The sequence below is a fragment of the Stegastes partitus genome, unplaced genomic scaffold (genome assembly GCF_000690725.1).
Source record: "Stegastes partitus isolate 25-593 unplaced genomic scaffold, Stegastes_partitus-1.0.2 Scaffold38, whole genome shotgun sequence".
In the NCBI taxonomy this organism is placed as follows: Eukaryota; Metazoa; Chordata; class Actinopteri; family Pomacentridae; genus Stegastes; species Stegastes partitus.
In genome coordinates, this window is record NW_007577769.1 from 953,360 (window position 1) to 964,075 (window position 10,716).

Below are 10,716 nucleotides of genomic sequence, written 5' to 3' on the forward strand. Positions count from 1 at the left end.
AGAAGCCTTCAGCTGTCCACCACACACTAATGTTTCCTCATCAGTTTTCACATTCTTGCTGTTGTCTGTGTCAGAGATTGTGCAGTGTAGGACAATGTAATGCAATAATATTGTCTCCTAATATATGTTTTCATTGTCACCTTTGCCAGGAACAACTAGAGACTAAGCATTTTAATCAGTAATGCCCACTTGTCCATAAAGAACAGAGTAAGTGACGCCACAAGTCTGTTTTAGGCTTCAGAAGGATTCATATGTCTCAGATGCTGCTGTTTTTCATGGACTAAGTAGAGAAAAAGTACATTTTTGTACAAGAAGTTTTAGTGACAGGCCCTTGGCATGTAACAACCATATCAATGTCATTCATCTGAGAAAGTAGTTTTTGCTTGTTTAATCACACACACACACACACACACACACACACACACACACACACACACACACACACACACACAAACACACACAAACACACACACACACACAGAGACAGACAAATTAAGCATTAAGCCCTTATCTTGCAAACAGTCTTAGCCTTTTTCCTGCTGTGCTCAATTGATTGATTTGAACAAGCAGGAACACAGCTGTTTGTTCAAAGCTTGCACAGCTATGCAGCAGTAGCACAAGCTGTAATGCAATTATGACACCAAAGAGGCCGAGTGAAAACCAGGAGGACATCAAGGTTCCACAGAACAGAGCTTCAGCTTCCTCAGAAATTGTCTACAACAGACACTGAGCTAATTGTATGGTCAGTCAGTTCTGAGAAAAACTGAGTGCAGACACTCATTCACACTTAGTTTTGGATGCAGTTTCACCTTTTGAACAAAACTATTTTAAATAAAAAGGCAGAAAGTTACTGGAGCAAGGATTCAAATTGTGTCTCAACTGACCAAACAGATGGGAAAAGATGGCTAGACGGATGAGGATTTTAGCCTCTCCCTGTGAAAGTGCAGGTTGAAGAGGCAGACGATCCTGTTATGACTCCAAATATGCATGACAAGGAAGCACTGTTCACTAAATTCAGTGCAACTTTGGAACAAATCATAATTAACAGCTGACTGGCTAATTTAGTTTTGGTACACGTTAGTGGAAGTCTCTTTCTGAAAACCTTCCCCTGACACAGAATTCACATGATGGGAGTTTTCGATGAAACTTTTGTTTTGCAAGAGGCAAACTAAAACACATCCCTAATGCCCAGTAATATTTTTTTTTTGAGATATAGTAAACTCCCTGTATTTATTAACAAAAGAAACATTTGTGTTGTTGGGAAAATCTATTTTGCTGACATGCTGCTTCGGTGGCTGTGTCCTTCATATGGCATGCTTCGATTAAACCACAGATCAGCAGACAGGACATCCTGTCCGAGATGCTGGAAGGAGACATATTTGTTTGATTGGTGGGGCAAAGCAAGCCACTTAAGGAGTGCTGGACAGATATTCAGCTGAAAGTGTCCCGAAATCACCCAGGCCAAGTGTTATCAACAGCTCCCTTGTTAGTCATAAATCATGAACTTACTCTGAGCTGCACATGAGGAAGAGAAGGATGCCAATGTTTTAGCTCTGGAGTTCATCCATAAGAATTTCTGCTGGGAGCCAGAATTTATTTTATTTTATTTTATTTTTTTACTGTTGTGAGGAGTATGATGAAAACTGAGAAATTATTTGCTATTAGTTTTTTTGTTGAAAAACAAGACAAATTCTCCAATTAATATTTCTCAATATTCTGGCATGCAGACATTGTGTGTAAACCTAGGCTTTACTGAAGTCAGACAGAATAAAAGATGATAGTCTACTGCACATTTTTGAATGTGGCTTACCATTACAATGTATAGAAAGCAGAAATATCCATCCATCCATTATCTATACACCGCTTAATCCTCACTAGGGTCGCGGGGGGGCTGGAGCCTATCCCAGCCGACTTAGGGCGATGGCAGGGGACACCCTGGACAGGTCACCAGTCTATCGCAGGGCCACACTTAGAGACAGACAACCAAGCACACTCACATTCACACCTACGGACAATTTAGAATCACCAATTAACCTCAACATGTTTTTGGACTGTGTGGGAGGAAGCCGGAGAACCCGGAGAGAACCCACGCTGCATGGGGAGAACATGTAAGAAGAAATATGAAATATATTATATATATATTCACATCACTGGTGATTCCGTATCAATAGAAACGTAGGAGGATAAATATTCTCAAAGAGCATAGTGGCAAACATTAAACTTCAGTCGATTCTATACAGTGGAAATTACCTTCTCCTTCCTCTACCTGTTGAGATGAGTATGGGTTGGAACAATGTGGAGAGCCAGGGAGTGTAAATAAATGAGTTTATTTTCCTTAATTGCATAAGATGACTACTGTTACCATCTCAAAAACTCCTGTTAGTTCACTAGTGAAGTTCTGTGGCAGAATTCATTCTTCTCAAAAACGGTCTGCAGTTGATGTAAATCATGATGTTTGCTTGATGAACAGAAGAAAGGTCGTGCTTGAAAACACAACATGTTAGACAGCATTCATTAACTTATCCAAGAAGAGCTCTAAGAACCACTGATGACTTCACAGACTGTAGATCCCATAAGCAGTTATCACCATCTGAGTAAAAGAGATATTCATTTACTATTATTATTGTTATTATTATTTTTAACAATTAAAATATGGATTGATGGGGGCACGTGGGTTGAATAACAAGTTAAAACAATAAAAAACTAGATTTTATTTATTTATTTGTTTGTTTGTTTATTCAGATGGGACAGTGCGTATAAATGTACGTACAATCTCAGGTTGTAGTAAATACGCCGGATTTAGCACAAGGCTAATTTCCATCCATCCCACACACATAAAAGAGAAACACATGTGGATACAAATGTCCAAAAGAGCAGAGAGTGGGAAAAAAAAGAGAGAGACAGAAAATAACAATAATGATAGTAATAAAATAAATAAAAACAACAACAATAAAGCACAGACAGAGGCGATAAGATTGAATCAGACTGGGTTGTATCTACATTAAGGTGCTACTGTGTCTATAAAGTGCTTTTCAGGTTGTAAAGTGCATGTAATCAAAGTGCCTGATTTTGTCAATGTTTACACACTTGATTACTGATCAGCCATGTCTTACATTATCTTTTAAAACTGATAAAGGTGGAGCTTTCTCTGACAGCTATAGGTAAAATGTTCCAGTTTGTGCAACCTTTAATAGATAGTACATGCTGTGCAAAGGCGGACTTTCTAAACTATACTTCACAGTCACCCCTGGTGCCTTGTATTAGTGATACCATTTTTGCATTATCAATTTCCATCAGTGTCATTAACTTTGTAAATATTGTTTCAATATTGTGAACAGTGGTAAAGAGATAGTCTCCGATTTAAGCCAGAACTTGATATAACAACTCAAAGTCTGAATTTGACTGCAAACTAACTGTTCAGACAAACAAAGGTCAAACTGATGAATTGAACTCTTATTTTCATGTGACAATTCATTCCGGACAGGCTGTCTTAATATCTTTACGACTGACACAGATTATATTCTGTGACATATTATAATATCATTCCAATCACAGAAACAGTGTGCAAGTCATTCCTATCAAATATATTCAATTGTTTGTGTTGGATGCAATTGACCCACTTTTTAGAACGCATATGTAACGTGTCAGAGCCTTCCCCTTTGCCCAAATGGCAACACAATGCCCTACAAACTCAGATCTAGGTCACCTGTACAAACTCTGTCAGGTTAAACAGTATGTAACACTCAAAGTCACACTGCAAATTATTGCAAGCACTGAGTGTTAGATAATAACCTTAACACGACCACTCAGTTGAAGGTACGATCAGAGAAAATGTTCACTTAGCCCCACATCTTTATGTGAAGCGAAGTCTCACTTAGATGCTCGTTTGCTGTTTCATGGAGGTGGTCTCTCTGCTGTGTTGGCTAATGAGAGTTTGTCCCTGCAGTGTTTACCACAGTGTGGGTAATGAGTGTGGGGAGACTGATGGGATGAATCGCTGAATCTATCCTCTGATGAGAACATAGCCGTGAAAATATATAGGTCAGCCAGGTTCAGAAGATCAAGAGATGAAATAAAATCTCTAAAAATATAACCCGAACATTTCAACAGTGGAGACATGTGACCCTGTCATGTGCTTTTATGTTTTTGAAAGAAAATGCCCCTCTGATTCTGAATTAATCATATCATATGCACAGTGTGTAATAACTGAAGCTTTTTGTCAAGTGTTGCTATTAACTCACCTTTATCAAGTCAAACACTGTGTCAGCCGCTTGCAAAATCATTTAAACTGTCAGGCTAATGAGGCTTATGAGCGGCAGTAAGAGGCTGGAGACCTGTGGGTGACAGAGGCCTGATATCAGAGGAATATGGGTCAATGAACAAGGGAGACAAAGATGAACCAGGCCAGGTTTATATTTTCAGAAACCTAGTGTATAATGTTACTTAATTTGTGTATCTTAGCTGCATTTGAGAGGTAGGAATACAGTAGACAAGAAGCAGTGTAGATGTTGCCCAATATTTGTTAGGTATTTCCTTTCATCTCATATTCTTAATCTAGTTTCAATATGAACAATCTATCTGTGCAAACAAGCAAAAGGGATACCCAGACAGAAGTGTATGACCTGCATACAGCATTTCAATTATCTGTAGAATACACATGTAGTATGACACATTATAGTCCATTAGACCATGTCATGCACAGTAATGTTTACACAGGTTGCCATGTTTCAGTCTATATGCACGTCATGTGCCACATTTGCAGACAAAGTGGGTTTAATTTAGGTAGAGATGCTTAAGGTTGCTAGGTAGTGGGATGAGATCCATTTATTCTCAGTCATCACAGGTCAGGTTTGTTGGTTCTCTGTATTAATAGATTATCTGTGGCCTATTTCTGCGGAAATATGGGTTATCAGGGGTTTCATTAAAATAAAATAAAATTTAAAAAAAAAAAATACGTATTTGAAGGAAAGCCGTACTTAAATAGAATAACAAAAAAATAGCGTTCTGGGGTTGCCTAAATAAAAGAAATTTGGATTTTGCCTTCATGACACACTGGATCCCTTCACATGATCCCTGTAGTGGTAGGATTAAGGGTAAGAAGCCCGTTCCCAAGTATCTCCCCTCGTGAGAGGTGCATTTGGTCAATTTCTATTGCAACTCTTTTCTTGCTTGATAATAGCCTTGCTAATCTTTAAATACCATTTAATTGATTTTACTGGTCTGAGGAAATTTAGAAAAAAATGATCTGATCTAATGCTATAATGTTTTGACAGTAATGTTGACTGACCATTTGACAGGAGTCATGTGGAGGCATATCCATTAGTTTGAACAATAAAATAACAAATACTTGTCTTTTTTTTAATGTGATATAGGACTTTCCTCTCTTCATGAATTCCACACTGTTTAAAGAGAAGCATCCCTGGTGATTGGCAATTTGACATTGATACGTCATGCATTTAAATTTCAGTAATAAGAAAGTTAGAGTAAAATTATAGGTTTATGACTGGGTTTGTCAATTCTAAATTAACTGCCAATAAGTAAACCGTTAGAAAAAGAAAAAAAAATTAAAATTCCTTTATGTCTTATCTAACATTTGTGTTGCGGTTAAAGAAAGACAAGCTTTTGAAATGTGAAATTATAGTAAATCCTATATTAGCCAGGTTTTTATTGATAAAGATGACTCATGGGGTCAGATTGCTCCTGGGGGCTCCTTTCTCTGGCAGGAGAGCGCTTAAGGATTTTTATAACAAAGTTGCAATCTGCTTTGATTTGATTACGCTTTAAAATTTTTCATTTAAGTTTACATGTTGTGCACATACTATATTGATATTCAGTATACATAAATAACATTTTTCTGAAAGGGTGCATCTTACCTCAAATTATAATTTCTAAGATTTGGACAAAGGAAAGCAAGGGTGGTAGAGGATGATACTTAATTTTCAGTTGGTTTTTCTTTTGTTTTGTTTTTGTGGTGAAACACAAATAAAATACAATTCTTTTAATTTGAACAGTTCAATTATCTCCTGTGATTCTAATATTTGGGCAAAGCAAAAGACCACATTCCTGCAGATTCACATAAAGTTCTACATATGGTGTCATATCCCATACAACTGTAAGACCTTCAGATAATCCAGTGTGTCATGTCACTTAAAGACAAGTGGTAGGGATGTCCCATTATATGGAATACAAATGCTTTACAGGTGTTCATTATGAACATCCAACTCAATTTTGGAATTTGAATGTTGAATTGTGCCACTCAAAATGTACAAATACTGTTGTCAAATATTTAAAAAATAATCTCATGCAGGCACTTTAAAGGTGTTTTATCACTTTGTCAATGTAGTCTACTGGCCACAAATCATTAAAATAATTATTCACCCATTTAGATTGTAGTCGCTATGTAGTGATGTCATCAGATGAGTGCATGACGTAAACACTGTGCGCCGGGAAGCAGGTCGTGATGGCGGGGGCTCCACCAAGGCTCGAGAAAGAGCGCGAGGATTGTTCTTTGCTTCCTTTAGTTCATGATATTATCAAATGGTAAGAGTACGGACCGTTTTATGTGTGTGTAAGCATTACATGTTTATTTGTGACCCAACCTCAATTTGTCGTAAACAGTCGCTTGGTGGAGCTGCTTTGCTTGTATGTGTGTTGGCTAAAGCTAATAACTGTAGCTAGCAGTGTGTAACGTTAAGTGTCAAGACTAACGTGCTCTTATTTACCTGTATTTTTAAGCATGGACAAGGACAGTCAGGATGTCCATCAAGACTTGGCTAAACTGAAGACAAAGATCCAGGAGGCTCGGGAGCAGATCTCCAACATGCCCGGGATAGACAGCAGTCCACTGGAGCAGCAGCAGCAACTGGCCACACTGCGGGAGCAGGTCCGCACCAAAAACCAGCTGCTGCAGAAGTACAAAAGTCTTTGCATGTTTGATGTGCCAAAAGCATCATGAGACTCAAGACTGGATTCAGTGCACTGCCTGTAGTAAGTTAAAGGAGGGACAGTTAAGATGCAGATAAGACTTTTAGACATAAGACATCCTCAGCCATGGATCAGTTAAAATCCTGGCATTTAAAAACACGATGTTTAAATGAAGATGACCTGATTGTTTTTTCCCCCTCAGATGCATCACACTGCACAATGTTTTTTTTTTTTTTGTTCGTTTTTTTTTTTTTTATGCAAGACACTGTTCCTCTTTCAAATGCGAATTTGGTTTTGAAGTGTTTTTATAGTTTTTTTTTTTTTTTTTAATAAATGCATGTAGCAACTTAATAAATTATGGCCATTTTAAAAAAAATGGGAGGAAACAGATTTGTTTTTTCAAGACATTGCTGCTGTAAAATGAACGTCATGAAACAGCCAAGTGTTTACTACACTGTAAATGATAATGGGCTAATGGAGAGAGGGGTAATAGACTAGAAGTCACAAGTCAGTACTGAGCCGCACATCTGAGAGTGAGCACAATGCAGAGTTGATGAGGTTGCTGTCCCACTCTTCCCAAGGGGTTCGGTAAAGCTGACAGATATTTTCTGGGACAGGACCATGTTGTCAGACACGTCCATCCAGAGCATCACATTCAAGGTTGGTCAGTTGTACTTTAGTGTCTGAAATGGTCTCTCTTAACAACAGACGGTGGACACCCCCAACTGACATGATAGCATCCAGTTATTCCAACAGCCTTTTCTCATTTTGCACTTGTCATCTGTGGCATTGTGTCATTTGAAAAAAGCTGCATCTTAGGGTGGCCTTTTATCGTCATTGGTCAGAGTGTTTGTGTACTGGTCATGCTGTCTGATCATTGCCCTTTAAAGCCGCACATACATTGCGGTTTAAGTCAGTGTTGAAGAATTTGCTACCACAGGAATAGCTCAAAAACTGTTTGAGCACAACGGGCTAAAATCACCCAGTATTTTCAACTCATACCAACAGAATTCCAGTTTTGAAAATTTTCTGAAGGTCGGAAAAGAAAACTGCATGCTGCAAGTAGATTTAGTTTTGTATATTCATTTTTGATTGTTTTGTATGACTTTTCTTGCAATGTTTCTATTTTGTAATAAATTTATTCTTTAAGAGCCAAGATCTGCATCCTTCATAATTCTATATGCACATTGGGTATTCTATCTGTTTAAAAGGGAAGAAGGTGTTTTGGTAAATCTGCGTGAAAGTGGCTGACAGAGTTTAACAAGCATCTGTGGTCTCTGCTTGTAAACAAAGTGACAGGATGATGCAGTGAATGATGTATTTTAACAAATGAAGGATACTTCCCAGTAGAGAAACTGCTGAATGAAGTGTTCAGAAAAGTGTACCTACTTTTTTGGCGAGTTTGTTTTTATTGTAGCTTTACTGTGTTTTGCTTGAAAGGAAAGACAAGAGGAAGACAGACTATAAAAAGTAACAAGTGGTTTTATTTTCTCTGTTATGCAAAAATTGACGTAGACATAATAAATACACATTTAGAATTTGTTCATGATGCAACAAACATTCAAATTCCACATGTCTGAAAAAAATAAAATGTAAACATTTTTTTTCTTAAGTGCTGCTCTCACAAAGCTAATGCAGAGACAGGTTTACAGCATTTATTTTTAGAGCATATACTGCACTACACAGGGATGGCCTAGGCCTAAGAGCCAAGCCACTTTACCCTCCTTCCAGCCCAATGTCGACCACAATGTGTCACTATCACCTCAGCCGCTCAAGTCCACAGTTTATTGGCTAATGTTCCCTGTTGACAGACTGGCTGCCACGGTTCTGGAACGTTTCACACAATGTCTCTTGCACACTGGCTCAAGAAAGTCTCAGCATATGATGCAGCCTTTCTCTTTGGCCTGGCTGCCCCCTACTGCTTTCTCCTTTATGTACATCAAGTCACTGTGCACGCTTGGTCTTCGTGCAAATGGTGCCACAATCCCATATGCGTTCCCATCTTTGCACTTCTTGCTCCTAAAGGACTTTCTGTGCAGGACGTCGCAGTACTGCAGGGAAACTTTGCAGTGTCGGTCGGGGCTCATTTCGTTTGGCAGCTTGGCCATGGTGAACAGAGTCTGGAACATTTGGTCTACATTAGTGTTCTTCTTTGCTGAGACCTCGAAGTAAGCGCAATGCTCGTCTCCACCGACCAGCTGTTCAATCTCATCCTCCTGCACCTCACGGTAAAAGTCCCGGTCGCACTTGTTGCCACAGATAACAAGTGGGACGTCCACTTTCTCCTTGGTTTTGTTTCGCAGACAGGACTTGGTCTCATATATCTGGCGCTTGAGACGCTGCACCTCTTGGAAGGAGTCTCTGTTGTCGAGACTGAATACCAAGATGAACACATCACCTGGAGGACACAAGAGATGACACGTTTAATTTCAGATGTCATTTGAACGAGCTGCATGATAATGGCTTGAAGTTGTTTCAAAGCTCAACTCACCAGTAAGAATTGACAGCCTCCTCATGGCAGGGAAAGGATGATTCCCAGATGTGTCCAGAATGTCCAACTGGTAAACGTCCCCCCTGATGCTGTAGAATTTCCTGTGGAAGTCCTCAATAGTGGGCGTGTACTGGTCGTCAAACCTCTCGTTCAGAAACCGAGAGATGATGGCTGTCTTCCCAACTTTTGTGGAGCCCAGAATCACCATCCTGTGGCAGTTCTTGGCCGGTATATCGAGCTCATTCTCGCATGGTGGCATTTTCTTAATCATAATTGCAGCAGATGCACCGGGTGGTTAACGGTGCTGTGTCAAGGGATGGTTTTTAAATCCTTTCAGCGGTGTGAGGGCTCTAACCTCGTCCTCTGTCTGAAGCCACTGGAAAGCAGACTGACGAATTTATAGAGGAAATTTGCCGCGCCTCCAATGCGTCATGCGTCACGCTCCAGCTTGGGGAGCTGAGCTGGAGCAAGACCTGGAATCATTATGTTCCGACAAAGGCTGTTCAGTGCGTCAGCCCTGTCCACTCCTCAGAAAAACGGGAAAGATACGAATTTGTTTTTATTAAATATAATGCTTTATTGTTTAAATGTTGCATCCTCATATGTTTGTGCGCAATTACGCAAATTAAATGACAATAATGCAAAAACAACAACAACAACAAAAACCTTGAAATGACACCCTTAACAGGAATATGTTTGCCTGTAGTACATGTATTATAACAAACCAAAGGGCTTTAATGGGTTTGTATGGCATTAAAAGCATTAACCTCTTATGTGCATGCAGCTAAACAGTCCATTTTGCCGATGGAGAGGCTCAGGCAGGCAAAGGTGAAATTGACTGCGAAGCCAAGCTGAGCAAACAGATAGGAGAAAGTAGATGGAATATGTCAGGCTTTGGGGAACGGAGCGGAGCGCAGCTGCAAACACATCAGCCGCGTTAAAAGCGAGGAAAGTGAGTTTATTAAGTCCTCGCACTGCCATTATTTTTTATTCAACGCGCAAGACTTCATGTGTTGGCCTATTTACAGCTGCATGTGAATTTATGTTAGTATATGTTCAGGTAAGACAAGTCAGTTTGCATGTCAGATTGCCGTGCAGTCACGTCCCAGTGGAAAGTAATTAAAGAAATAAAGCCACTGCTGAAGCAGGCTGCGGCTGCGTCCAGCTGCTGTCTGCAAGCCGTCCGATCCACTTTGTATCGACTTTCTCCAAAGCATTGGTCGATGTCGCTCCAGACCAGCCCGCTGTTTGTGACTCAGACTCCGCTCATCCACTTTGCCACTTTAAGCACTTCCCTTCTT

General features: G+C 39.6%; 2 protein-coding genes across 2 annotated transcripts; one reads left to right on the forward strand and one right to left on the reverse strand.

The window, feature by feature from the left end:
- Positions 1-6,437: 6,437 nt before the first annotated feature.
- On the forward strand, positions 6,438-8,080 carry med9 (mediator complex subunit 9). Its single transcript, XM_008303415.1, has 2 exons — positions 6,438-6,540; positions 6,736-8,080. The coding sequence occupies exons 1-2, from the start codon at positions 6,461-6,463 to the stop codon at positions 6,953-6,955; spliced, it is 300 nt and encodes a 99-aa protein (XP_008301637.1). The 5' UTR covers positions 6,438-6,460; the 3' UTR covers positions 6,956-8,080.
- Positions 7,298-9,686, reverse strand: LOC103373502 (dexamethasone-induced Ras-related protein 1-like). The gene is made up of 2 exons (XM_008303403.1): positions 9,416-9,686; positions 7,298-9,322 (listed from the first exon to the last, which is right to left on the reverse strand). The coding sequence occupies exons 1-2, from the start codon at positions 9,684-9,686 to the stop codon at positions 8,799-8,801; spliced, it is 795 nt and encodes a 264-aa protein (XP_008301625.1). The 3' UTR covers positions 7,298-8,798.
- Between the last annotated feature and the right edge of the window lie 1,030 nt (positions 9,687-10,716).

Coding starts and splice junctions, on each gene's coding strand:
- med9 (XM_008303415.1), top strand. CDS start 6,461: ATGGCGGGGGCTCCACCAAGGCTCGAGAAAGAGCGCGAGGATTGTTCT. Junction 6,541..6,735: donor GTTCATGATATTATCAAATG/GTAAGAGTACGG, acceptor TGTATTTTTAAG/CATGGACAAGGACAGTCAGG.
- LOC103373502 (XM_008303403.1), bottom strand. CDS start 9,686: ATGATTAAGAAAATGCCACCATGCGAGAATGAGCTCGATATACCGGCC. Junction 9,323..9,415: donor GAGGCTGTCAATTCTTACTG/GTGAGTTGAGCT, acceptor TGTGTCCTCCAG/GTGATGTGTTCATCTTGGTA.